Source organism: Martes martes, assembly GCF_963455335.1.
Source record: "Martes martes genome assembly, chromosome: 7".
Classification (NCBI taxonomy): domain Eukaryota; kingdom Metazoa; phylum Chordata; class Mammalia; order Carnivora; family Mustelidae; genus Martes; species Martes martes.
The window spans coordinates 30,425,591-30,452,905 of record NC_137894.1 but is presented as its reverse complement, the minus strand read 5'-3'; the positions used below and the strand labels follow the sequence as shown (position 1 = coordinate 30,452,905).

Genomic DNA, 27,315 nt, shown 5'->3' with positions numbered 1-27,315 from the left:
TTTCCATCCACCCTTCTCCTGTCTGGGCTATTTGGCCTGAAAATTTTGGCCTGCCCAGCTTGGTCACTCTGGGTTGGCTCCAGCTGGGAACCCAACACCTGTGCTTCCAAGTGCCATCCTGAGCTTTGAGCTCCAGGCACTTTCATTTTTCCTAAAAGGGGAGCCAAGTCTTCTGAAAAGTTCTCTTCCTAATGGTCCCTGATGCTTGGGCCAGAGTATGATTGACTCTCTGCTCTACCATTTTCTCTCCAGAAAGCAGTTGTCCCAGCCTCTATACCTAAAAAGAGACTCTAGGTTTAGGTTTTCTTCCCTTTTCCTTTCCCCTACCCTAGACCTCTGGCCCCCTTTCTCTTAGTGTATCTGGTAGCTCCAGGAGGTCTGTGGTAGTGCTCATTCCTGTTGGATGCCACCTGCAGTCAATTTCCTGTCCTCCTTGCCTCTCTTCTTTCCTGGCCCAGACCTATATGGCCATGCCCTGGCTCTGCTCTTGGGAAGGCCTGCTACCTGTGTGTGACCCAGCTTGTCCAGGCCCTGGGATGCTGCATCTCTAGGCAACTATGCACTTTCCTAGGGAGGGAACCAGTATGATAATTGGGGGCTGGGCATGAATTCATCTCCGCTGGATGGTCTGTCTTGGGGGTGTGATGGAGGAAGGCCCAGGTCACTTCTGGGATTCCTCAGGTCTGGCCAGCCAGTGACCTGCTTTTGCATTTTGCTGGTGCCTACTGCTCCTCCTCGTTTCTGGGAGACACAGACCATTGTCCACCTGGCAGTTGACCTGCCTGAGCTGTCTGTCTATGGTAATTGAGTGAACCATAATAAAGGGGAACATTTGGCCCTGTGTGTCCTGCTGCGTCATGTGTCTTCATGTGGGCCTGTGTGGAGCCTCACTGTGGGCTGTGGGGCATGGAGGTAGGGTGGGTCAAATGGGTCTGTGGCCTGTCATTCCCGGGGGCCAAAAGTCACACACTTCTGTGTGATTCTGAGGCAGCCTTGAGTAGGCCTTGAAATTGCCACAAAGGCCTCCTGCCTGTTGGAAGGAGTTCTGAGTTGCCTGAGGAGGAAGTAGAAGGCTGGATTAATAGGGGAGAGGTGGTTTGGTCCAGATGCAGACAAGGGCAAGGGCAGAACACAGAGGGCCGCCTCCTCAGCTCTCACAGATGGAGAATGGCAGCGGATTGAGCAGCCTCAGCACACAGAGCTTGTTGGGGGTCTTGATGCTGGATAATGGAGAAGGCAGTGAGGTGCACCCAGTGTGCTTTCTCCTGCTGCTTTTCCTTTGCCAATGCTGTGCCCTCCATTTGGAGACACTTCAGCTAAGCTTATGGCCATACTTCAAGATTCACCTTGGTTGACTCCTCTGAGAGGGCTTCCCTGCCTCTAGTTTTTTGGTCCTTCTGATTGTTCATGGAGGATCTTATTCTGTGATTTCCTGTCCCCCTGCTTGTCTGAACAGCAGGGACACTGATTTAGCTCCGTATTCTGTGCATTTAAAACAGGAGAGGTTCCACAAATGTTCAGTATAAAGTGCCCCAATGATGAGCAGTGTGTCTGTGTGGGATGAGGGTGTGGGGTGAGGAGGTCAGGCAATTAGGCCAGACCCAGAAGAGGGCACCAGCACTGCTAAGAACAGCAACCGGATGTTCGCGGCAGGATTCTCTCGACTGGACTACAACGACCAGAGGCAGAGAAATAGACTACAGCTCCCAGAAGGCTGCGCGACACGTAGGCAATCGGGCGCCCTCGCGAAACTACGCGGTAGGCGGAAACAGTGGGAAGGGCAGCTGAGATATCGCGATGTTTGGGGCCGCCCGAGACGCGTCAGGCGTGGGTGAGGACTCTAAGGGCACTCGGAGGCTGTGTCCTTTCCGCCCGGCGGTAGGGAGACGCTGGGAACTTCGCTGACTGTCGGTCCGCGACTGTTTGTGCGTGACCTTCCTTTGGCCCGCGCGCGCGTGTATGTGTGTGGAGGCCGTGGGTCCGCGGGGGTGTATGACCTCAGTTTCCTATCTCTGCCCGTGAAGCTCAGCTCGCCACTGTGGGTTGGCGGCTGTGTCTGTGTGGGGAGTGTCGAGCCTTTGGGACTGTACTTACCTACATGCCGGCGCATTCGGGACCTCTTCCTGGCTCGAGTTTGGAGTGGGGGATTTGTACCTGTGTTCTGTTCAGTGCCGTTTAAACTAGTTTAAAAGGTGGCCCCATCAGTTCCCCTTATTTTTAAAATTGGTAAAATAGAAAAAGGAAAGCCTTGGTATGTTGGAATTATATTCCCTAGGTCCGCCTGAAAGTGCTGATGGTTTTTAAAATTAGAATGAGGCTTAGTTTTGCCAAAGAAAAACTTCCTACTGTCCTTTAAAGCCCTGTACCAGATGATAAGCAGGAGAGATTGCTATAGTTGGGGAACTGGCGAATGTCTTGGGAGCAGGGTTTTCCCCCCACATCTCTGGCAGTGGCTGTAACTAGCTTGCTAGTAGGCTGTGTGTGTGATTATGATACTTAGTTAATATATGATATATAGCAATATAACAATATATTACTATATAATATGTTATATACAACATATATAAATGTGATACAGAAATATATAATATATACTATATATAATAAAAATATATCATATACCCTATAGTATATGTATATGTCCTCAACATGTGGACTTGAGGAGTGCCTAAATGGAATTACAGAAGCTGCAGTCAAACAGGCCTGCCTCTAGTGACAGAGAAGAGCAGTTTTAGCAGAATTCCAAGGGCTTGAGCTCTCCTGAGTTCGTTGCCTTACCTTGGGGACAGGGATTTAAAGTGCTCTGTGGCCTTTTAATATCTTTGGATGGGGGAGCAGTGTGACATTTTGGGGAACTAGAAGTTGCTCACTATTAGGGGGGCAGAGTAGAGTGCGTTGACTGTTGGGAGATAGGGCCAGAGCAAAAGCCTGGGGCCAGGAGTGAGGGGTTTTGACATTAAGTTGACGATTATAATCTCTTAATGGATCCGGGATCCCTGTTCCCCCAGTCTTCCATGTTTGGTTCTGCTTTGTTCTAGGCCTCAGACCCTCACTGTCCCTGTGTTGGGCAGTGTTTGTACTGTCTGGCTGTTTTTTAGCTGTAGTTCTGTGAGGCTCCACATATTCCCCTGTTGTGACTGGCAGGTATTCCTGAAACCTTTACTTAACTCTGCCTGCCCTAATTAAACTCAGCAGAGGAGACTTACACATCACAAGCTTGCCATAAGTAAGCTCTGGCTCTGCCTTTTTTTTTTTTTTTTTTTTTTTTGAGAAAGAGAGCAAGACAGTGTGCATGAGCAGCAGGGGGAGGGGGCATAGAGAGAATCTTAAGGAGACTTCACGCTCTGCGTGTAGCCTGATGCAGGGCTCGACGTGGGGCTCGATCTCATGACCCTGGGATCGTGACCTGAAGTGAAACCAAGAGTCCCACACTTAACCTTCTGAGCCACCCAGGTACCACTGTCTGGTCCTGTCTTTCTAAGGGATAGAGAACCTGCCATTTTTCTGGTTGTGGCTTACCAGCATGACTGATGTCCTGGGAGCTTGAGGCTCAGTAATCATAGCCTTCAGCCCTTATAACCTCTCTGTGATAACTCTTTGTGCTCAGGAGTTCCTAGGAGTCTAGCAAAGCCCAGAAAAGTCAGGCATTGTCTACAGCTACCTTGGCTGTGCAAGTAGGTGGTTCTAACAGGAACTGGCTAGAGTAACAGACTTACTGGTTTGGGATTTGATCTTTTTTGAGAATGAACATAAAGACTGCTAGCTATCACACTTCACAAGACTGTTAGGTTGAACCAATTTGACCTTGCTTTGGTTAAATTATCCACTTTCTGGTACTCAAGTACTTCTTCCCCTACTCCCAACACCCAACCCACATACACTTTTCTCTGAAGGTAGGTAGGCTTTGGTCCTTATTGGTCCTTAGCAAGTCTTGCTCAGCAGGCTAAGTTGTAAATCTTGGGCTATACCACCTAGTGTGTGGGGAAGTAATTGAAATTCCCAACATGGCTTGATGCCATAATTTTTTTTTTTTAAGATTGATTTATTAGAGTATAAACGGGGAGGAGTAGAGGGAGAGGAAGAGAGAGAATCCTCAGGCAGACTCCCTGCTGAGTGTGGAGCCCCTACTGAGGGCTCAGTCCCAGGACCCTGAGATCATGCCCTGAGCTGAAATCAAGAATTGGCCGCTGAACCAACTGAGCCACCCAGGCACCCTGTTCCCTCAATTTAACTGATGGCTTTCAGTAACCTGTTTCTTAGGAATGATACCAGCTTGATGTAGAGGAGGTTTATGGGCTGCAGAGATGAAGTTCAGCCTCTGGTTTGGCAGGAGTCTCCCTGTCCTGGCACCAGATAGCTGGGGTGGGACGGGGTCGGGGTTTGAGCTTCAGCAGGTAGGCTTCCCCAGAGAGTCAAGAATGCCTCCATCGCCTACTGAGGGTGCTCATCAGCATGCTGATCTGGGAAGGGGCTGGCTGATAGGCCCTCTAGACCTTGCCATGTGCTGAAACAGGCTCCCCAAGCCCTGGAGTAGACTTGTTTCTGGTTTGGGCAAGCAAGGCCCTGGCTGAGGCCCTGATTTAGAGCAGAGACTAAAACAGAGCTAGCAAATGGAACTTCGGGGGAGTCTTGCTCTAGGGAACTGGTCTGTGCTTAACTCCTGCTGATTAATCCCTGGGTCTGGGCCTTTGGGAGATCTTTGTGGGCAAGGGCTCATGTAGGTGTGTGCCTGAGGCTTGAAGGCAGATACTGGGCAAAGAGGCCCTCAGGAACCAAGGAGCCTCTGGAGTGAAGAGGAAGCCCCTGTGGGTGTGCAGAGGTAGCCACTGGGTGATTGAGATAACTTCCTCCTTGACGTTTGCCTTGGTTTCCCCTCCTACTGCTGATTCTGCCCATTTTGAGTCATCTCGCAGGACTCTTGTACAGAGAGCCCTTACCTCTGTCTTTCATACATTGACTCAGAAGTTTCTACTGGAAGGAGCTTCAGAGATCACCTGGTCTTACCTCTGTATTTTTCAGATGAAGAGACAGGTCCAGGGAGGGAAGTACCGTGGGCCAAGGTCACACACCAGCTCAGGAGCACAACGATGGACGGGGTCCAGGGCTCCTGATGTACCAGCTGGGCTTCTGTGCCAGTGTCCTGTGCCCCACGCCTACCCTGCTTCAGAAGGTACAGTTCATTATTCCTCCAGCAGTGGTTCAGTACCTACCAGGTGCCTGGCTGTTGGTGATTAGACCTGGTCACACATTCAGGGAGCTTGCTGGTGGCAGTGGTGGTGGTGGGGAAGTGAAGAGGGAGAGGCAAGGAAACACGGAAAAAATGGAATCACTATTACCAGGCAGGTGCATCCCAGAGAAAAGCCTGTGTTCAAGTGATTTCGGGTGTGACTCCTGTCTTCTCAGCTCATCTACAGATTTCCCAAAGGCAGTGGTGTGTCTTTAACAATTCCTTTGCCCAGTGCTAGATGTCATTGGCCCTCAGTGATTGTTGCTGATGGAGTGGGCACGTTTTGCTGGCCCAGCTTGCAGAGTGTAGGTTTTGGTGTGTCCATCAGCTGTATTATCTGGGGCACTCACTCCTAGCAACATCTGAGGGCCAGAGGGAAAAAAAAAAACAAGCAGCTGGTCCCACTGGAGTGGCCAACACCCCCTTTATGCTTGTTTCGTCCTGGGCTTAGATTTGTAGAGTGGTGTCCAGTTTGATCTCCAGGGATGGGGACAAAGAGGCAAATGTCTCCACTCCCCGGCTCATCCGAGTCTTCCTGTTGCTTCGGGTTTCCCACCTCTCAGGTCCCTGAACCCGTGCCATTGTGCTACTCCCTTCAGTCAGTCCAGCATCCATCCTCCCATCTCCACCTTAGAGCCCCCTCCACACTTGGCACCAGCACTACCTTTCTAAAATGAAAACTCACCTTGGCCTTCACCATCCTTCACACTGCCCTTGACCTGATTGCAACCTTACCTCCTGCCACCCCCTACCTCCCATCAAACTTTAGCCTCACTCCTAAGCCGTTCCTTGTTCCCCAAACTTTCCACCCTCCTTAGGCCTCTTCACTTTTGTGAGATTTTTCCTTCTTGCATGGTTATTTCCTTCTTTCTCTGGGAAATGTACTGATCCTTCAGGACCCAAGCTGTCCTTGTTCGGGTCTCTGACTTCCTCAGACGGTTAATCCTGGGCAGCCACAGCCCCCAGTAAAGACCTTCCTCACAACACTGGGCTGAATTACACGGTACCTGACCTCATCAAATCGTGTGCTCCCAGCCCCTGGGGCTGCTCACCCCTCAGTAACCCCAGCATCTGGCCCAGGGTCCTCAAGACAGTTTGGTTGAACGTATGAGTGAAGTGGGTGCCCCTTACTCTGCTTTTAGATTTTAAGTCCTGACAGAGCCTTGTGGAAGCCCGTCCTGGCAGGCTCCTGGGATTCGAAGCCGTTAGACCCCACATGGAATCCAGTGCCTTGTGTCCAGCTGCTGCACCCTTGGTGAAGAAACAGTTCCGTGTTCTCGTGGGTGTCACTGGGAGCGTTGCAGCCCTGAAATTGCCTCTTCTGGTGTCTAGGCTTTTGGACATTCCTGGCGTGAGTATGCTTATTAGCCAGTATGGCAGTCTGATGGTGGAGAGCTTCTGCTCTTGGGGCCAGGCCATTTTTATGCAGTGCACGGGTTTTTTTTGTTAATGATGGTGTTTTTGGAAGCCCTCCATGTATGTTAGTGTGTAGTAGGGGAGGCAGGAGACCGTCCAGTATAACTGGGAGCTAGATGAGAGGGTGTGGACAGTGTGAGGGGAGACTGGGAAAGGAACACTTTGCTGAATGAAGGGTTTGGGTTCCCATATGCTGACCCTGGTTCCCTGAGATGCTGGTGTGGGAAGAGGCTGGCTGGAGACATGGAACACATTTGCAGTGTCCCCTTGTTGCCTTGGGTGCCCCACCCCCACTTCATCTTGAACACTGTGGCTCTGTTCTCCCTCCTTGTTAGATACGGTGGCTGTCCTGTCTGCCTAGATGCACTGGAATGTCAGGGGTACCCTGTTGCCTGCAGCTCTAGTTTCAGACTGCTCCTTCAGGTGTTCACAGATGCTAGGAGGCACCACAGTGTATTGGGGGTGAGGGAAACCTCCATTTTGATCAGTTTTATATATTTATATGTATATATATATTTTTTTAAAAGATTTTTATTTATTTGACAGAGATCATGAGCAGGCAGAGCGGCAGGCAGAGAGAGAGGGGGAAGCAGGCTCCCCGCTGAGAAGAGCCCGATGCGGGGCTCGATCCCAGGACACTGGGATTCTGACCTGAGCTGAAGGCAGAGGCCCAACCCACTGAGCCACCCAGGTGCCCCTATATATATTTTTATATATTGAGGTCCTGGGGCAGATTTTTCTTTGGGAAAAGTTCAAGGCTTTAAACAATGTGAAAGCCAGCAGGTACTGACCTCGTTTCCTTGTCTGGTCTCCAAGGTCTGTTGAACTCCCACTGCCTACACTCCACTCTAATGGCCCTTGCTTTAGCCTGGCCCCTGCCAGGCTGTGCTGTTGTCCTATTCCTCTGCCTCTAAATTCTGCACACTTTACAGGAAAACCTTCCTGGCTTGCTTCAGCCCATGTGGCATTGTTCCCATCCTTTTAAAACTCATTTGATGAAGGGCACCTGACTGTCTCGGTAGAGCATGCGACTCTTGAGCTCCAGGTTGTGAGTTTGAGCCCCACATTGCACATAGAATTTACTTAAATAAATAAAATACTTAAAAAAAAAACCCAACTCATTTGATTTTTTTTTTTAAAGATTTTATGTATTTGTGAGAGAGAGTGAGAAAGAGAAGCAGGCTCTCTGCTGAGCAGAGAGGCCGAATTAGGGCTCAATCCCAAGACTCCCAGGATGCTGAGATCATGACCTGAGCCAACGGCAGAGGCTTAACCCACCTCGCCACCCAGTCACCCTCATTTGATGTATTAAAGAAAAACCTGAGATGGGCCGTAAGGTGGTTAAAACAGGATTTATTCAGAAAAACTATCACAATAAGGGAAAGAGACCTCAGCAGAGAACTGGGCTTGATTCCAAATACAACAGGGAAAAGTGGGGGTTTATAGGCAAGGAGCAGGTGGAGAGCAGTGGATGGAAAGTTACTAAGAGGAAGTATCAGGAGTAAGGAGGGTTCTGGCTAACTGTCCTGACAGGATTCTTGGTGCAGGCAGGCCAAGGTGACCCGTCATCACGTGGGGGTTGTTGAGGGTTGAGGAGCCCCATGAGATACCCAGGCTGATCAGATTGTGAGAGTGGGGGATTCTGGCCAAACCTGCTTAACAGGAATCTTGCTCTTAAGGATCAGGCCCCAGGATGAGCCTAGTCAAAAAAATGGTGCAGAGGAGCCTGAATAGAGTTTGGTCTGGGAGAGAATCCTGAACAGGGTGTGGGGAATCTTAGGTTGGCTTTGACATTGCTCGTGCTGTTGCACATTACTTTCCTGGAGTGCACTGCTGAGGCCCAGGCTGCAATTTTCCTTGTTATCTGTGCACCACCTTATGTGGTTGCGCAGGTGCTTGTACCCAGTGTGTCCAGCAGGGGGCAGTGCTCCCTTGCAGATGACCATGTGGGTGCTGAAGGCAGGAGTGAGCAATGTTTTTTTTTCCCCCCTCTTACTTTCCCCAAACTTCTAGTGAGAAAGTCAGCCCTTCACCCTACCCCTCATATGCCACAAGCAATGAAGCAGGCAGCCAGGGATGCCACCAGGCCAGAAGGGGGGAAGGAGGTGAGTTTCGTGCTGCTGGGCAGCACCCCCTGTGGCCTGGTTCTTCTCCCCCGCAGGCCCAGAACTGTTGGTAGGAGCTGGCTCCCTAGACCCATGAGAGCAGGAGGCCTGGAGGCCTGGAAGGGCTTGTTGCAGCAGTGACAGCCTCTGCCCCCTTGGGAGGGAGGGAGCCATGCAGTTCCCTTTTCCCATAGCCCCAGAGCAAGTGAATTTCCGGACTGGGGTCGGGTGGGGGCAGGGCGTCCTATCCCAGGAAACAGATGGGCAGCCTCAGAGCTGGGGGAAATGGCAACTCCCCCATTTCCTGCCTCCGGTGCAGCCAGCATTTACTGGGGTGTGAGGAGGCTCTCCAGCCCACCTCAGGCCCTGGCCTTCTGAGAGGGGACAGGCCTTGTCTGGAACAGGAACTTGGCTCTCCCTCTCTGGCTGGAGTCAAGCTGAAAGTCAGGCAGCAAGAAGGGCACTGACATAGGAGGGAGGACTTGGAGCCTGCTTTTCTCATTAAAATAAAGATGATTACTGCCACCCATCCCTTCAGGCTCTTGTCCAGGCTTGGGGAGGGGACACAAAGTTTGTCATCCTGTGCCAGTAGCTAGGCACAGCTCCTGGCACACAGAAACACTGGCCAGTGTTTGTTTCCTGTCCTTCACCCTCTCCTTTCCCCTTATCATGTCCTTTGGGCCAGCCACTTGGGGAGGGGAAGGGGTTGTTGGGGTTGGCGAGACAGCCCATGTTGGGAGAGCTGTGGGAGCCACAGTCCATCTGCTCCTGTGGAGGGGCCCGCTGCCTTCTCACTTCTTGGCTGGCTCATCCCGCAGGTAGAATGGTTCTCCAAGGAGCCTGGGTTTGCTTGGTAGAGTCCTTGTGAGGTGTTGGCAACCAGAGGGGGGTCCTTGCTTGGCCCGATGCCGTGGCCTCCCCACATTCCCTGATGTTACTGATCTCCCCATTGCCCTCTTTTTCTGGGTCACCCGCAGGAGCAGTCTTTGCCCCTTGGAACAGTCCTTCTCAGCTGCTTGCCTCCATCATGGAATCACATGCTCAGAGCTTTTCTGAGCTCCCGAGGCATTTCTAGATTTGGACCCACAGATGCGCAGCTGAAGGCTGGGCCCGGGGGAGCTGGGTGATGCCACAGATCTGGCCCATAACTGCAGGTGTACCTCATCTTACCGTGCTCTACAGATACTGAGGTTTCTTACAGATCGAAGATTTGTGCCAACCCTGCGTCAAGCAAGTCTCTTAGTGCCATTTTTCCAACAGCATTTGCTCTCTTTGTGTCATTTTTTGGTTATTCTCCTAATATTTCAAACTATTTGATTATTTGTTATGGCGATCTGTGATCAGTGATTACAACATGCTGAAGGTTCAGATGATGGTTACCCTTTTTTTTTTTTAGCAATAAACTATTTTTTTTTATTTTTGTTTATTTTAGGGAGGTGGGGGAGGGGCAGAGGTAGAGAGAATCTCAGGACCTGGGGGCTGGATCTCAGAACTCTGAGATCCGAGATTGCGACCCAGAGTGGGATGTTTAACCGACTGCAGCACTGAGGCGCCCCATAGTAAACCACTTTTAATTATTAAGGTATGGTCAGAAGTGGGGGAGGGAGAGTGAGGAGTTCTCCAGCCTGAGAAGGCACTTTGAGACTGAAAAGTGAGCCGCTCCATACCGTTACAGGGAGTTATTCAGGGGAGCTTGCTGAGGAGCGGGAGGGCAGGCGGGCTGGCTGGATGACTGGTTGGCGGTGCAGGCGCCGTGCGGCTCTTCTCTACCAAGTCGGGACCTCAGTCTACAGCTTTTATGGAGTGAAGGGCATGGGGGGGTCAACCAGTCCTTCTCTAGTGTGGCGCCGTCTGTGCACCCCTTCAGGGAAGGTCAGAACAAACGTTCCTGCATTCTGGTGAGGCAGACGTTACCCACCACAGGGCCTGAAACATGCCGTCTGGAGGGAGGGCACTGCTCGGGCACGAACACGGTGGAGAGTCCGGTATGGGGTTGGTGTTGTCGGCACCCCTCTAGGTACGCTGCTTTCTTCAGACAGAATGCTCTTGCACATGTGAGAGACTACAGTATGGTGCAGTATGGTACGGTATGACTTTTATATGTGCTGGGAAACCGAAGAACTTACTTGGCTAGTTTTATTGTGATATATGTTTCATTGCAGTGGTCTGGAACCAGACTCGCAATGTCCCAAGGTAGGCCTCTGTTCCTCACTCACCGGTGTGTCCAGGCATCCCAGGACAGCCGCTGGCTGGAGCCAGGCCGGGAAGACTGTGGAGGGGTGCAGGAGAGGGGTGGATGTGTCCTCGGGACTCACATGCCAGCAGGTGGGCAGAGTGGCCATTGCCAAGAATCCTGGAAAGCTTTCTGAAGTGGGGGGAGTTTGCTAGTGGGGGCCCGCTGTACCTCAAGAGAGGCATCCGAGCATAGAGGATTTCTCATGCGGGGATTCTGGGTGGCTCAGGTCGTCTTTATGGCCTTGGTCGTCTTATCCCTGCAGGGAAGTGGGGGTGGGGTGGGGAGGGCACTAAAATAACCCTTCTCCAAGACCTATTCTGGCACTAGGGGTTGAAGATCCTAGATGCGAGGCCAAAAGGAATAGATCCTGAAGGCATCCTGAGAGAAGATCCTGGGATGCAGGAGCGTCAGGGCGTTTGCAGTTCCACAGTTGTCATGGCACTGGAGGCAGTTCCGTCTGGGAAACCTCTCACTTTGGGGGAGAAGACACCTTGCCAGCTTTTGCCCCGGCTGGGGTCGGCAGGGGTACAGCCAGTGGGGATTTCTAAAGGTGGAGAGAGTCTCCCATCTGGGGAGCTGGCAGGACAAGGTTAAGTTTCTTTCTTCTTTCTTTCCTTCTTTCTTTTTTTAAAAGATTTTGTTTATTTGTTAGAGATAGGGAGAGAGAGCAGGAGCAGGGGGAGGAACAGAGGGAGAAGGAGAAGCAGATTCCCTGATGAGCAGGTGGTGGTGGGGTGGTCGATCCCAGGACCTTGAGATCATGACCTGAGCTGAAGACAGACACTTAACCAACCGAGCCACTGACGCGCCCCAAAGGTTAATTTCTAGGATGCCTGCCAGGATATTCACCGCGGTCAAGGGTGAGGGAAAGAAGGGCCCACTCATGTGCAGTGTGAAGTAAATTCAGCTTCTCTGGAGGACTATTTGGCAATGTCTGGAGAGAGAGAAAGTGTTCCTAGCCCTTGATTCACCCACAGGTTTGACTCCTGTAGGGCACAGGGATTCACCGTGTGTATGGGGATGTTCATGATAGCATTGCTTGGCGTTTCAAAACAAAACCAAAACTGGAAATAAAATGTCCGAGGATGAAGAGCACTCTGGTGCAGTTTGGGTCCAGCCTTGTGAAGGATTAAGGCAGCGATTCAGAAGGGCTGGATCTTGGTGTTGATGCGGTACAGTCCTCAAGGTAGAGATGAAATGGGCCCGGGACAGGAGTTGGCAAACCGGGGCCCATAGGCCAACTCTGGTCTCGTTACCTGCTTTTGTATGGTCTGTGAGCTAAGAATGCTTTTTACATTTTTAAGTGGTTGAAAAATTAAAAACAGTGTTTGGAGACACATAAAATTATGTGAAATTCAAATTTCAGTGTCCATAATGTTTTTGCTGGAACACGGCCCCATGTTTATCTAAGTATTGCCTAGGACTGCGGTCTCGCTACTACAGAGTCGAGTAGTTGTGTCAAAACTGAAAATAGTGTCTGGTCCTTTAGAAAAAAGTATGCTGACCGCTAGCATATTGAATGGTTCCTTTTATATGTTCACATATCTGAGTTCCTGCCTGCACATTTTCCTCTGGAGGTAGTCACCTTTGCGTGGGAAAGGAGGGTGAGAAGGGAGACTTGGATTTTGTATCATTCTGTTCAATCTTCATTTTTTAACCTCTGTGTATATTTATTTTTAAAGTCAGTGGGACTCTTGGTGGGAAAATTATGGAACATTCTTTGGAACTTTATGCCTTTTTTTTTTTTCTTTTTTTTAATGCTCACTGAGAAAAGGAAGCAGGAGAAACAAGGCCTGGTTTGAGGTTTTCCTCTCTTTCTGGGCAGGGGCTACCTGCCTGCCCTGTGGTCCTTTTGTGGAAACTGATCTGTTTAGCAGTGCTGCTCTGAGGCATTTACTTGGGTTTCTTTCTTTCCTTTTTTTTTCTTAATTTATTTACTTGACAGAGATCACAAGTAGGCAGAGAGGAGGAAGCAGGCCCCCTGCTGAGCAGAGAGCCCAATGCGGGGCTCGATCCCAGGACCCTGAGATCATGACCTGAGCTGAAGGCAGAGGCTTTAACCCACTGAGCCACCCAGGCGCCCCTTTACTTGGGTTTCTGCTGGTTTGGCCAGCCCCTCCGGTCCCTGGCCAGCCCCTCCAGGGAGTGGGCTCTGTATTCTGCCTTTCGAGTTCCATTCTTGAGAATTTTCTCTAGCTGGGGAAGGGCACAGAGGGATTGGCAGCTCGGTCCTGCTTGAATGGCAGGAAGGACTGTTGAGACCAGAACACTAGCTCCCCCAGGAGGCCCACTGGGAGGCTGATGGAGAATGGTTTTCCCCACAGAGCCTGGTGGGAAAGGGCAAGAGGGCTGGGACGGCATAGTGAGCTGGATGGGCCCCTTGAAGGCCTTGTGGTTTAAATGTCTCATGGCTCAGACGAGGAAACCAGGGCCAAAGAGGAAGAGGGATTTGCCCAAGACCTGCCACCCTCCCTCCCCTAGCCAGTGAGCTGGCAGAACGGGTGCTTGGGGCCAGGTTTCTTGACTCCTGTCAGGAAGTGACCTTGAGGAGCTGGGATCTGGAGCATAGGCATTCTGTGCTCAAGCTCACCATGGCTGTGAGGATGAGAATTCCCAGGACACTGTGGACTCTTACCTGGTCCACCTTGCTTCACGGTCAAGGTCATATATACCGCACCTACTTGTCAGACTGAGTCCTTGCTGAGAGGAGCGCTCGTATCTTACCAGCTGTGATCCCCACGTATATGTAGGCTCAGTAAATGTTTGACAAGTCAAGACATCGGGCATCTGGATGCCTTAGTCAGTTAAGCATCTGCCTTCGGCTGAGGTCATGGTCTCAGGGTCCTGGGATTGAGTCCTGTGTGGGGCTCCCTGCTCAGCAGGATGTCTGCTTCTCCCCTTCCCTCTGCCACTCCCCCCTGTGCCCCCCTTGTGCTGTCTCTCTCTCTCAAACAAAGAAATAAAATTTAAAAAACATTATGAGCTGGAACACCCACTCAGTCAACCAGAACCCCTCAGGAATTCGTTAATGAGGCCTCTTCCTCCACAGCTCCCCATCCTATGTGCTGACTCCCCTGGGCACCAAGAGTCCTTTTTCCTAGAGTATACCCACCACCCCAAGCTCAGGTTCGTGCCAGTGTCTGGGCTGGTTCCCAAGATCTGGGCACAGCCACGGTCTACACTGGTCAGCTGAGTGTCAGAGGCCTCTGCTGTGTATGCTAGCCCAGAGGCCTGAGTCACCAGAGCTCCAGGTTCCTTGCCCTGTGGCAGTGCAGAGCATGGCAGGTGCTTCCTCTTTGAAAGAGGAAGCCCCCTGTGATGCTGTCATCTCCTGCCCTACTAGAAACACCTGCTCTTTTTGGGCCACTCAGATGGAGGTTCTAGCTGTGTCTCTCCTTTCCTTATATATGCTAGAACTGTGCTAACACAGTAGTCATTAGCCACATTTAAATTTAAATTATTAAAATTAAATTAAACCAAAACTTCAGTCCCTCAGTCCCTTAGCCATACCTCAGGTGTTCAGTAGCCACATGTGGCAAGTGGCTGCTGTACTGAGCGGCACATATGTGACATGTTTCTGTCACTGCAGAGTTCTGGTGGATAGTCCTGTAGAGAACTGGTTCTCACCTCGGGCAGTTTTGTGTCCCAGGGGACATTGGACTATGTTCAGGGACGTTTTTGGTTGTCAAACTTGGGCAGGGGTGCTACTGGGTCCTGGTGATAGTAGTTAGAGGCCACAGATAGGGTGGGAGGGGGAAGTTCAGGCCATGGGCTTTGTCTCATCTGATGGCTATGAAAGTGCTTCTCCCCAAGTCCCTTTGGTTGTCTGCCCCAGAAGCAGCCTGGGCCAGACTAGGCCTGACAGTAGATGCGGAGGTATCACTCCCAAATCTGTTTCCATTTCCCCCTCCCTGACTCTCCAGGAACCGCAGATGGGATTGCTACTGTACCTTTAGCAGAGAAAAGGAAATGAGACTTGCCAACTGGTTGCTGGAAGGATCGTCTATAAATGCCAGGCCAAATGTAGACAGCTTATATGATAAGGTCTGGCCAAGCCTTGGTCATGTCACACAAAGAAGTTCAGGTTTTAAATATTAGATATTAAAAACTCTTGGCAGAGGTCTCACCGGGGGACCAAGCACAGAGCTACCTTTCAGGAACTCTCCAGTGTGTGGGAGCTTGTTTTAATCCCAGCCCGGTTTCTATCAGGACCCATGAGGGGTATAAGAAAGCCAAGGCAGGCTCCTGCCCTTAGAGTTTTCTGCCCTGACAGGGCACCTTGGCATTTGCTAGGGGAAGGGTCAGGATAATGAATAAGTAGTCTGAATTATTTAGTATTTCAGAAGGTAATATAACATGACCTTTTTTTTTTTCTTTTTAAGTGTATGTGCTGCCAAAGCGAGCACTCCTTTTTTTTTTTTTTAAATTTTTTTTAAAGTGTGTGCAAACCTAGGGCCTAGTCCTTGGCTCCCAGGACATTTGGCAGAGTGAATGAAAATGAAAGAACAAAGCCCATAGGGCTGATGAATTAGATCAAGTGACATCCCTCTAAAACCAGAAAAACGGGCTTGGGCCTGCTGGACAGCACGAGGGTCAAGTCATTGCCAAGAAGAGGTAGGTGCTTCAGTGGGGTCAGGGGACGGACATCAGGAAGGATTGGCTCATCACATACTCTTCACATTACTCTTGAGGTAAAGACACTGGCCCCAGGAAGCTCCCTGACAATGACTGTGTAACCTGGGAGGGTAGCCAGAGAAGGATGGACTTAAGAGTCTGAGGGGAAAAGCTCAGAGGGAAGAGTTCAAGCAGGGGCCCCAGGTGGGAGGCTCACCTGGATCTGTGGTTTGAACTCTCTAGGGGCTGGGGGAGACTCAGGCCATGAGGGGGATGCAGGCAGAGGTGAGAGGGAGGAGGGCCATTACCAAACTGGGAATATTTCTGACTAGCCCTAGGCACAGTCCTTTGGAGAACTGACAGGCAGTTTGGAATTAGGGAAAGCAGGGGAACTATATCTTCAGGAAGTAGCTTTCAAGATTTCAGAATAGAGGACAAACTGGAATATTCTTTTTTTTTTTTTTTAAAGATTTTATTTATTTGATAGAGCATGTACAAGCAGGGGGAGTAGCAGGGAGAGGGAGAAGCAGGCTCCCCACTGAGCAGGGAGCCTGATGTGGAACTCGATTTCAGGACCGGAATCATGACCGGAGCCGAAGCAGACGCTTAACTGACTGAGCGACCCAGGCACCCCTGAACTGGGATAGTCTTTTTTTTTTTAAGATTATATATTTATTTATTTGAGAGAGAGAGAGAGAGAGAGAGAGAGAGAGAGACAGAGCTTGAGAGGGGGGAGGGTCAGAGGGAGAAGCAGACTTCCCACTGAGAAGGGAGCCCGATTCGGGGCTCGATCCTGGGACTGCAGGATCATGACCTGATCCAAAGGTGGTTGCTTAACCAACTGAGCCATCCAGCGCCCCTGAACTAGGATATTCTTTTTTTTTTTTTAATTTATTTGACAGCAAGAGAGGGAACACAAGCAGGAGAAGTGGGAGAGGGAGAAGCAGGCTTCCTGCTGAGCAGGGAGCCCAATGTGGGGCTTGATCCCAGGATCCTGGGATCATGACCTGAGCCAAAGGCAGACGTTTAACCTACTGAACCACCCAGGTGCCCCTGAACTGAGATATTCTTGTTCAGGGTAGTTGGGAAGCTCTTAGAGACGAAAGATAGCGGTTCCCATGAGGAAAAGAAAGCAGTGTCCAGAGACCGATGTGTCTACCTGGGAAGCTCTCTGTTGAAGGAGATTGGAAAACAGTTAAATGGAAAGGAGGACATGTAGCTAAAAATGGAGGTAAGAGCATGGCCCAGAGGCCACCCAGAGTGAGCGGAAGCTTGCCCTGAAACTCATTATGACCAAGGGCTGTTATATACATTTGGGAAAGGAACAAGGGTTATGTCCCATTTTGTTTCCGTCTTTTGAGCCTGAAAAAGCAGGACAAATGGTGATAGAAGGGACTTGAACCCAAGTTGGGTGGCTCATCTCCTGGGCAAATTTCTGTCTGGTTGGTGGCCTGCAGGATGGGTGGGAAACAGCAGAGGGCCTGGGAGCTAGAGATGACAAATGTCCATTTATCAAAAAGGCAAATTACCATATACAGGGTCTGCGAACACTTAGAAAACCTCTTAGAAGTGGTAGACTGGGGACGCCTGGGTGGCTCAGTTGGTTAAGCGGCTGCCTTCGGCTCAGGTCATGATCCCAGCGTCCTGGGATCGAGTCCCACATCGGGCTCCTTGCTCTGCGGGGAGCCTGCTTCTCCCTCTGCCACTCTGTCTGCCTGTGCTCACTCTCTCTCTCTCTCTGACAAATAAATAAATAAAATCTTTAAAAAAAAAAAAATTCTTCTAAAAAGAAGTGGTAGACTGGTAGATTGGTAGTCACTGGGGCTTGATCAGGCTCACTGGGAACAAAGCCTAACAATTTCAGGGGTTTTTTTTGTTTTTTTTTGTGTGTGTTTTTTCTTTTTTTAGACATCAAAGTACTTCTGGGGGGTGCCTGGGTGACTCAATTGGTTAAGCATCTGCCTTCGGCCTAGGTCATGATCCCAAGGTCCTAGGATTGAGCCCTGAGTCAGGCTCCCTGCTCAGTGGGAAGCCTCCTTCTCCCTCTGCTTCTCCTCCCTCCTGCTTGTTCCCTCTCTCGCTGTTTCTTTCTCTGTCAAATAGATAAAAATCTTAAAAAAAAAAAACAAAAAAAACAAAACTAGTTCGGGGTTGAGGTGAGGCCCTTATAGAGTCTTAGGATCTGGACCATCTGATGGTGATGTCAGCCTGTTAAGCCCTGAAAGATCCCATTTTGGAAGGGTTTGTTCTTGATTCCTTCCCATCTCTCACCCTCACCCCCATGGACCTTAGGGAAGAGCTCTGCTCTTGACTTTGTTCTGTTCATGATTTGGTTCATGTCTCGGGGTGGGGGCGGAGTGCTCCTGATGGTGGTGCTGGCTAAGAGCGGGACTGAGATCTTAGGAACTCTCTGTGGGCCACGTCTAGAAGGCGGAATTTACCAGGGAAGTGTGACAGCCTGCAGTTGGGATCAGAAAAGTAGCTGTGCAGGTACAGGCTGGAGTTTGCGGCTTAGCAATGTGGTGAGGAACTCTTTCGAGCTTGCTGATTGCAGATCCCGTATATGTCAGCAGGAGGGTGTGGCCTCCAGAAGAGGTGCTGTGGGCCCAGGCTCCACAGACAGAGACTCAGTGGATACCAGGGACATGACGCTCCGGTCCCCTGATCCTGACCAAATGGCACTAGGGAGGCAGAAGAGATGGCTCCTGTCTCTGACTTCATTTCTGGGAGATTCCATTCCATTTCTTCTCTTTCTTTTAAAAGATTTTATGTATTTATTTGACAGACACAGTGAGAGAGGGAACACAAGCACGGGGAGTGGGAGAGGGAAGAGCAGGCTTCCCGCTGAACAGGGAGCCCGATGCAGGGCTGGATCCCAGGACCCTGGGATCATGACCTGAGCTGAAGGCAGGCACTTAATGACTGAGCCACCCAGGTGCCCCACCGTTTTTTCTTAACATTTTATTTTATTTTTATTTATTTTTTTTTTTTAAAGATTTTATTTATTTATTTGACAGACAGATCACAAGCAGGCAGAGAGGCAGGCAGAGAGAGAAGGGAGGAAGCAGGCTCCCCGCTGAGCAGAGAGCCCGATGCGGGGCTCGATCCCAGGACCCTGGGATCATGACCTGAGCTGAAGGCAGCAGCTTTAACCCACTGAGCCACCCAGGTGCCCCACCGTTTTTTCTTAACATTTTATTTTTAAGTAATCTCTACATCCAACGTGGGGCTTGAACTCATAACCCCCAAGATCAAGAGTCACATGCTCCACTGACTGACCAGCCAGGTGCCCCAGTATATCCTTTTGTTTTAAATGTGTCTTTTTAGACACGTTTTGATATGATTGAGGGTTTTAAAAAATCCAGTATGAGAGTCTGAATTTTGATCAGGGAATTTAACTCATTAATATTACTGTAATAACTATTATGTTAGGACTTAGCTTCTGCTGTCTTAGTGCCATCTCACATACTTGTCATGTGTTCTCTCTGCTCCTTTTTTCCCTTTCTGATCCTTTATTATGTAGCTTGAGTTTTCTGCTGGTTTGAGAGTTACCTATTCTTCTGGTTACCTCTAACTTACCATTCCCGTCTTACCTTATCACTGTTTTGTATCTTGAGAGTCTCAGGACTGCCCTGCCTCCTTCTGCTTTCCCTGCCTGTGCTGGTCCTGTGTCATCTCCAGGCCTGGGTTCTGTGGAGAGAAGGCAGCCCTCTTCATCCACCATCTTCTTCAGAGCTGTCCTGGAGGGGCCTCCAGTACTCAGTGGGGGTTTGGTTTAAATGACCTTTAAAAAGGTCACTGAGGTTTTGTGTAAGTTCTGGGCATGGTAGATTCTAAGGGAGAGTGAGGGAGAGGGGACCTGAGAGCTCTCCAGTGGAGCTAGGAATAGCAGACCTGAAGTACCACATTTTGCTGCTCCGAGATGTCTGCTTCTGAGCCCCAGCTTCGCTCTTGCGTGCTGTGCGGAGTGCTGTCATTGTTGCAGGACAGGCAGGACACAGATGAGGAGAGGGGCCTCAGTGAGACGATAGGGAGGGATGGGGCTACTGGGAGTTGGCATGGGCATGCCCCATCCCAAGAGGTAGCCATGATGCAACACTGCCATTATCAAGGAGGAATGCGGGCTTCAGAGTGCCGGAGTTTTAGTTTTTCAAGAGAAACCAGGAAATTGGATTTTCTTTGTGAAATCTCCCGATCTGTATATATTGGCTCAAAAATGTTTATAACCTCATACAGGCCACGCAGCATGTCTGCAGGCTGGATCTGGCCTATGTGCCACACGGGATTCCTGTTCCAGCCAACTGATGAGTCTGTCCTTGTCATCCTTGACTCTTCCATCTCCTGGATAAATGTCCCCTAGAGATGTGATTTTCTGCGCCCTTCCCCTCCCAGCCACTTCTTCGGAGCTCTTTACTCTGCCAGCGTGTTGGATTAACACGGCACTTTACAAATGATGGCAACTGGTTAGTGCCGTCCGCACTATGATGTGCTGTTTCTCACAGCTGTCTAGTCTGCCAGGCGCCTTAATCATTCCCGTGTTTGCATTATGAATTACTTGTGACCGAGGAGTGTGAAAGTAAACGTCATTCTTGCCCCACGAATGTAGGGTGGACAGGTTTGGTTTTCCTTGAGTCTGTCTGCAACTAGAGCCCACGAGGCCTTGTTCCTAGAAGTCTGAGAAGGGACTCTGCCTTGTGTTCTCGCTGGGGCATGGAGGCAGAGACCATGTGCCAGGCCCCAGCTGCCCAGTGCCTTGGCCTGCAGAGGGCAGGGTTGCCATGTGGATTAGAACTCAGGACCTGTGAGCCTTTTGGTGGGTGGCCCCTCTTTGCCCTGCATTCCTTCCTGTCTGCCTCTGCCTCTAGTGCTGAGTGGCAGGAGCCTGCAGTTTTATATGCACTGGGCAGTTGGTGACTCATTCCTCAGCAGCCCCTCAGATAGGGAAGTGAAACGGCCACATCTGGTTGGGTCTGACCTTTGGGTGACATCGGAAGTAGCTATGCAAACATGGGGCTCACTGCCGAGGAGGGAGAAGTCTTTTCCACAGTGCTTGCCTGGCCTGGTCCCGTGTGGCCTCCAGGCCGGTGGCTCTGGTAACAGTTTCCTTTCCCTCTCCCTCCCCGCCTCCATTTTTCTCTCGGTGACAGCTGGAAGTAGCAGTGGTCACAACTGAGAGAGCCAAACATTTCTACAGTCCCCAGGACATTCCTGTCCCTCTCTACAGCGACGCTGATGAATGGGAGGTCAGTGCTTGGGGGCCCCAGGGCCGAGTTCCCTCGTGTTTCTACTAACAGGGCAGGAGGGTCCTCCCCACAGCCTGTGGTCCCGGAGGCCAGAGCAGACAGGTCAGGCTCACGTCAGTGGTCAGGGCCCTCTGGGCAGAGGCGATGAGGAAAACATCTGTCTAGCTTCTGGCCTGCGGGAGGCCCGACGTCTCCTCCCACCCCAGGCCGAGTTCAGCCCTGGCCCTGGGCCTCAGGTTGAGTGTCCTTGTACTTATCTGGGCTGATGAAACCACAGAGGAGCTCTGTTCCCACCACCCTTGTCCACGTGGCTCCCAGTGTCAGGGCTGTGGAGAGTGCCTTGCTTCCCACGGCCGCAGGGTTCTGTCTCTGCTCTCCCGCAGAGGGCCAGGCACCGCTGGCTCACCAGACATCAAGTGTGGGCCTCATAGGGGTGCCTTGCCAGGCATTTTTAAACATTCTCAGTCTAGAACATTTCTGGCTGGCCTGTCTTCTCCACCCCACCCCCTTCATTCTCGCCGCCCCAGAGCCCTTCCCCTGGCTTGGACAACCCAAGCATCCGCCTCAAGCAGACAGGCCAGGAGTTCCCTGCCAGATGTCAGTTCTCTTGAAAACCAAACCATAAAGGGAATAGCTTGGAGAGACAAGGGGCGTTTGTTTCTTCGGGCCTGGTTTCTCTCAGGCTGTTGGCTCCACAGCCAGTGCTCCCCAGAATAGCTGTGAGAGGGAATAGCAGTAGACTTGGGCAGGGCTTGCCCAGGTGGTCTCCCTTGGTTTCCCATTCAAGTTTCTACCTGGCCTCGTTGTCCACCCCCCCCCCCCAATCTTTCTCCCTCTGCGCCGAGAGAGTAGCCAGCTTAATGACCCCGTTTCCTTCCCTCTGCCAGATGTGGAAGTGCCGATCTGACCCTGTTCTCCACATTGACCTGCGGAGGTGGGCCGACCTCATGCTGGTGGCTCCTCTTGATGCCAACACCCTGGGGAAGGTGGCCAGTGGCATATGTGACAACTTGCTTGTGAGTGACTCTGCCTTCCTCCCTCCCTGGGCCTCACTGCTGGTTTGCTGAGCTGTAGACTGCCTTTGTATGGGGTTCTTGCCTTGGAATTCTTTTTATGGTTGGCTGATTTGCCCGGAACACTGTCCCCCTGGACTCTCTCCCCTCCACCTGGTGTCAGCTGTGTTCCGGCCAGTGGGCAGATGGATGGCCTCAGCTTGTGTGTGTTCTCTGAGGTCGTCTACCTCTCACCTGCCCCTTGGTGCTCAGCTCTTCTCCCTTTGTTCCTCATTCACGGGCTACCCTCGATGTGCTCTTCCATTGGTCTCCCTGCCCAGCCCTGCTGCCTGTCCCACTTGGCCCTGTCTTCTCCCCAGGATCTGGATATCCACATGGGGAATCTGATAAGAGTGTTTACTTCCTCATGGATCTCTTGTGCACACTTATCTCTCCTGTAGCATTGGCCACAAGGCAGAAATGTGGTTTTCCTGTGTGTTAGGGAAAGCTTAGAGGGGAAGGGAGCAGAAAGGCTGGATGAGAGGAGCCAGCTGATGGCTGGTGGTGGAGAGGAACAGAAGTCCAGCTGTGCAAAGTGGGGATTGTCATCGGCCTGAGGAACCTCCAGGAAGCCGTTGTCCTAAAAGGCCTGTTTATATGATCCTCCTGGGAAGAACTAGGTGTGTGATCTCTCTCCTCCCTCCTCTCCATTATTACCCCACTTCCCTCATGCATTGAGCGGTTCCCTAACATGAACCAGGCCCCATGAGGGGGGACACACAGGACACGGGGCTCCCAGTTTGGAAGGAGAAGGCTTTTGGTTACGCACGCAGGTGAGAAGGGAGTATGCTCTGGTGTGTGGTACAGTCTTCAGTGACCCCAGGTGGTGCTTTGACAGTGGACACGGCTGGGCATATAGTAAGTGTTCAGTAAATATTTACTGTATATAGGAGGTCGTCAGTCACTCTGCTTTGTCAAAGAGCAAGGAGATTTTCAGAGTTCAGTAGAATAAAGAAGTGAATGGTGAAGCTGGGTCAAAATGTTGGGGGGTCCGATAGGAGGTTAGTCTACTTGAATGCTTATTGATGAGTGCATAAGGCACTTCTCGAAGAATCCACTAGTGATTGAAGTGTCATTTGAATAAGAGCCCAGGGTGACCAGAAGAAGAGTGACACACAGATTCTGCAGCCAGGAGCAGGGGTAGGGGAGTACAGAGAAGGGCGAGTCTGGGGTCAGTATTATTCAAAAAGGCTTCCCAGTGGGGCTGATGCATGGCTGACCAGGCCGTTGGAGCAGGGAGGCTCCTGGCCACTTTCTTCTTTGCAGGCCTGAGTGGTGTGTGCCCTGCACCATCTCAGCAGGTCTGCAAGCTTCCCACCGGCCGGTCAGCAGCGGCTGATGTGATGAAGTACACTGACCTCTAGGAGGTGTGCCCCAGGCTGGACTGGCTCTTGGAGGGCTCTTTTCTTCCCCTGCAAAGCTTTGCTTCCCTTTTTCCTTCAAAGCTGCGCTTCCCTTTTTCCTTCAAAGCTGCCCCCTGCTCCATGAAATCTTCAGGGTTCCCTCTTCCTGAGTTGGCTGAGCAGTGTTATATGTTCCTAGGACCAGTCCCCAGGCCATTTGCCTCAAAAGGTTTCACTTGAAGGCACACATATTTCAAGGAATTACAAATCCCATGGTTTATTTTATTTTATTTTTTAAAAATTTTATGTATTTGAGAGAGAGTGAGTGAGAGAGAACAGGAGTTAGGGGAGGGGCAGAGAGTGAGGGAGAAGCAGATTCCTCCCTGAACGGGAGCCCAATGTGGAGCTCGATCCCGGGACCATAGGATCGTGACCTGAGCTGAAGGCAGACACTTAACCGACTGAGCCACCTAGACGCCCCTCTCGTAAAGTTTAAACTGTCATCCTTGCTCAATGGCTCTGTCCTCAATCAAAGATGTTTTGTCCTTTTATCCCTGAAAACATCGCCCTGCTGCCCTCTTCCATCAGATCCCCTTTCCAGTGTCTAGAACCCAGGGTACCAGTAGAGCAGCGTGCTAGGTGTGAACATGTGCACCAGGCCTCTGGGCCCTTGGCCTGGGTGAGATGTCTCTCCAGCCAGCCCTCTGGCCTACTCGGGTCCTGACCCCATCTTTGTGCTAAATAGCCAAGCAGAGGGCTTCCTGGCTGGCTCAGCTGGTGGAGTGTGCAGCTCCTGATAGAGTCATGAGTTTGAGCCCCACATTGGGTGTGGAGATTACTAAAAAAAAAAAAAAAAAAAAAAAAAATAGCCAAGCAGAACCAGAAAGAGGAGTGACTTCCCTGGGTCACCAGTCTAGCTGGGCGCTTGTCTCAATCGGGATCTAGGCCTTCTCTCCGCCCAGGGGCAGAGCTTGAGGTACTGACTGAGCAGAGCACTGACCAAACATATGTGACCTTGGGAACTGTTGCCTCCTCTCATCCCTCCTGCTGCCAGAGGTTCAGACAAGCTGTGGTTTGTCCGGGAAGGGCTGAGCTGTGAGGTGAGGTGGAAGAGCTAGAGAGGCATGGAGGTATTGGGTTTGTCCTCTGGTTGTTGGTGTGCTTTGCTTTTGGAGATGCTTAGAAACCCCAAGCCAGCCCTGACCACACTCCACACGCAGAGGGGCTCCTCTAGGTAAGTTCGTTTTATAGAAGCGGCAGGTGGCACAGGGCCAAGAGGAAGTGGGACTGAAACTGTCCACTCAGCCTGGTTGCCACATTGAGAGGACTTGGTGGGAAACAGACGCTGGTATCTGGGACTGCACAAGCAGCCAGGTCCTGAGGCTCTGGGCCGTCCCACTTCCTTCCTGTCCCTAGGAGAGGGCCAGGGCACCGAGAGGGGCAGGCATCGGCTCGGTCCTGCTCATGGCATTGTTTTCTGAACTCCCCCTGCCCCTTCCCACATGGGCTGCACTTCAGGGAAGGGGTGTGCTGACCATTGTCTCCCCAAGGGGCCAACAGCTGGGGAGGGAGTACCAGAGCAGTGAGGGCACAGGGGAGCACCCTCCTGGGGCGCCCAGGGCTTATTTCTCCCCCAGGCAGCCCCTGGCCCAGGGAGCCTGTGCCTATAGTAGTAATAGGAGCTACTGTCTTGGGAGCCTGTCCTTGATGCCAGGCCCTACATGAAGAGCTTTAAGCATTTCCAGCCTCTGTTCTCACAACCATGCAGTGAGGGGGGCTTTTGCAGAGAGAAGGCTAAGATTCCCGACCTTAAATTACTCCTCCAGGTTCTCATGGCTTGAAGTGAGAGTAGATAGCACAATCGGGATTCGAACCCAGGTCTATGTGATTTGGCAACCCACTGAGCGGGCGGGTCTCTCTCACAGCTCCTCTGGTGTGTGACTTGGTGGGGTGGCCTGGAACTCAGGAGGTAGTGAGGCTGTGTGGGATGGTGGCAGATCCCACGGGGCAGCGTGCAGAGCTCCATGCCCTGGATCGTCTCCATGGGACCTTGGGGAGTGCAGCTTTCCCGTCCGGGACCCGGAGCAGCTTCCTTACAGGGTCATGGTGAGGTGCGCGGGGTACTGCATAGGAGAGGATTTTTGTCACATGAAGGTGTTCTCACTACCCAGCTTTAGTTGGCCTCGAAGTAGAGCTGGTGTTGGGGTGGATGGGCCCCAGCCAGTGAGTAGTCTGGGCCTTTGCTTTGGGGGTAACTGCTCCCCGGGCTGGCTTCTGTCTGGGAGGTGTGTCCCACAGTGGAGAAGCCTTGTGCTTTGGCTCGGAGAGAGCGTTCTGCACAGGAGTGGGGGTCTGCTTGGAGGTGGCTGGGCTGCTGCGAGGGTTGGTGGAGGACCTTCTCTGCGTCAGGCCCCATGCCAGCACGCATGGGGAGGAGGAGAGGCTGAGGAGACATGAGATTGGGGGACACGGACGAGTCTCACCCAGTCATCCCCGGCCCACGGCTGGCTGTTACCCAGAGGACGGTGGGTGGGATTGGGAGTGCTGGGGAGGGGTGGCAGGCAGAGCAGCAGGCACCCGCCTGCCACACCCTGGCCCTTCTCCACAGACCTGCGTCATCCGAGCCTGGGACTGCCGCAAACCCCTGCTCTTCTGCCCGGCGATGAACACCATCATGTGGGAGCATCCCATCACTGCTCAGCAACTGGGCCAGCTCAAGGCCTTCGGCTATGTTGAGATACCTTGTGTGGCCAAGAAGTTGGTGTGCGGAGACCAAGGTGCGCACCTGGCCAGGCTCATAGGCCCTCCCTGTAGCCCCGGGTCGCAGAAGGGCTCAGCTCCGGGGTCAGATCTAGGTCGGCATCTCAGTCTGTTGTGACCTCGGGCAGAACTGTTCTCTGGGCTCAGTTTTCTTGTCTGGGAAATGGAATTCATAATTCCTCTCAGACTTGGGAGGATTAAATGAGATGTCAGGTGCCTGGTGTCCCTGGCACACCACCCGTGTGCAGTTCCGGACGGCTACTGCGACTCTTCCCGGGGCCTGACCTGGGGGTGCCTCAGAAGGGATTAGATGGGTCTGGCTCCTGCAGACATGGTCCTGGCCTTCAATCATTGGGCTTTAGGTGGAGCACTCAGGGGAGCATTGAGCAGGGTGGCTGGGGGCTGGGCCCCTGCCTCAGTCTGCAGGCCATAGCAGAACCTTACTCCCTAGGTCTGGGGGCCATGGCCGAGGTGGGCACCATTGTGGACAAAGTGAAAGAAGTCCTCTTCCAGCACGGTGGCTCTCAGCAGAGCTGAACCCAGGACTTCTGTCATGTGTATCCCTCTGCACTCAGCGTGTTTTCAGGCCAAGTTTATGAAGAAGGTGGACGTTGGCATAATACGGTGAAGACTCCTGTGTTTACTGGGGGGTCTGGTCTGGGCCTGCTCCAGAGCCTCCCTGGGGCCTGACTGGCCTCAGGTTCAATGAGACCAAAGGCCCAGGCCCCAACTTCTTTCCAGCTGAGAGATGCCTGCGTTCCAGAACCCTCCTTACCTTTCCCTGGGATTGGCACAGCAGGCCCTATGCAGTACCCCACGTCCCTGTGCTCTGGGAGGGGGACTGAGGGATGACGGAGAAACCGTGATTCTCCCTGGTGCCTGGGAGCCGCTTCAGCTCCTTGGTGGGCTGCCCGGGCACCGTGCAGTCAGGGCAGCCTGTGATTGGCAAGACACTGAGATTCTCCATAAACCATGTGGTGAGATCGGTGGGGCGAGGGGATTGTCGACTGGGGAATAAAGAGTGACCTTTAGGAGTCTGTGTCCTTCCTTTACCTCTGTCTGTGGTCTCGGAGATCAGGGGCATTGCTTGGTGTGGCTGGGGAAGGGTCAGGGCTGACAACTGACTGGCATGTCTTCCTGCCAATCTCATATGGCGGTTGAGGGCTCATAAGCCCGACAGACTCTAGCTGAAATCCCAGCTCTGCCATGTGCTAGCAGTGGGACCGTGGCTCAGGGCTCAGCCTTTCTGACTGTGGCTTTCCGCATCTCGGTTATCCTGCCCTCATGGAGTTGAGAGGATTAAATGAGGTTATGTGTAC

General features: G+C 51.8%; 1 protein-coding gene across 6 annotated transcripts; it reads left to right on the top strand.

Moving 5' to 3' along the window:
- The first annotated feature begins 1,750 nt into the window (after nt 1-1,750).
- PPCDC (phosphopantothenoylcysteine decarboxylase) lies at nt 1,751-27,047 on the top strand. 6 transcript variants are annotated; one of them, XM_080807680.1, is made up of 7 exons: nt 1,751-1,831; nt 5,020-5,170; nt 6,370-6,578; nt 20,746-20,841; nt 21,729-21,857; nt 25,845-26,013; nt 26,448-27,033. In XM_080807680.1, exons 3-7 carry the CDS (start codon nt 6,444-6,446, stop codon nt 26,531-26,533), a joined length of 615 nt encoding a protein of 204 aa, XP_080663806.1. In that variant the 5' UTR covers nt 1,751-1,831; nt 5,020-5,170; nt 6,370-6,443; the 3' UTR covers nt 26,534-27,033. The 6 variants fall into 6 exon arrangements, with proteins under 6 accessions (XP_080663806.1, XP_080663809.1, XP_080663808.1 ...); XM_080807678.1 differs by having other exon boundaries at nt 1,814-1,925; nt 26,448-27,047; XM_080807679.1 differs by having other exon boundaries at nt 1,814-1,957.
- The last annotated feature ends 268 nt before the right edge of the window (nt 27,048-27,315 follow it).

Coding starts and splice junctions, on each gene's coding strand:
- PPCDC (XM_080807678.1), top strand. CDS start 6,444: ATGGAATCCAGTGCCTTGTGTCCAGCTGCTGCACCCTTGGTGAAGAAA. Junction 6,579..20,745: donor GGCTTTTGGACATTCCTGGC/GTGAGTATGCTT, acceptor TCTCGGTGACAG/CTGGAAGTAGCAGTGGTCAC. Junction 21,858..25,844: donor GCATATGTGACAACTTGCTT/GTGAGTGACTCT, acceptor CCTTCTCCACAG/ACCTGCGTCATCCGAGCCTG.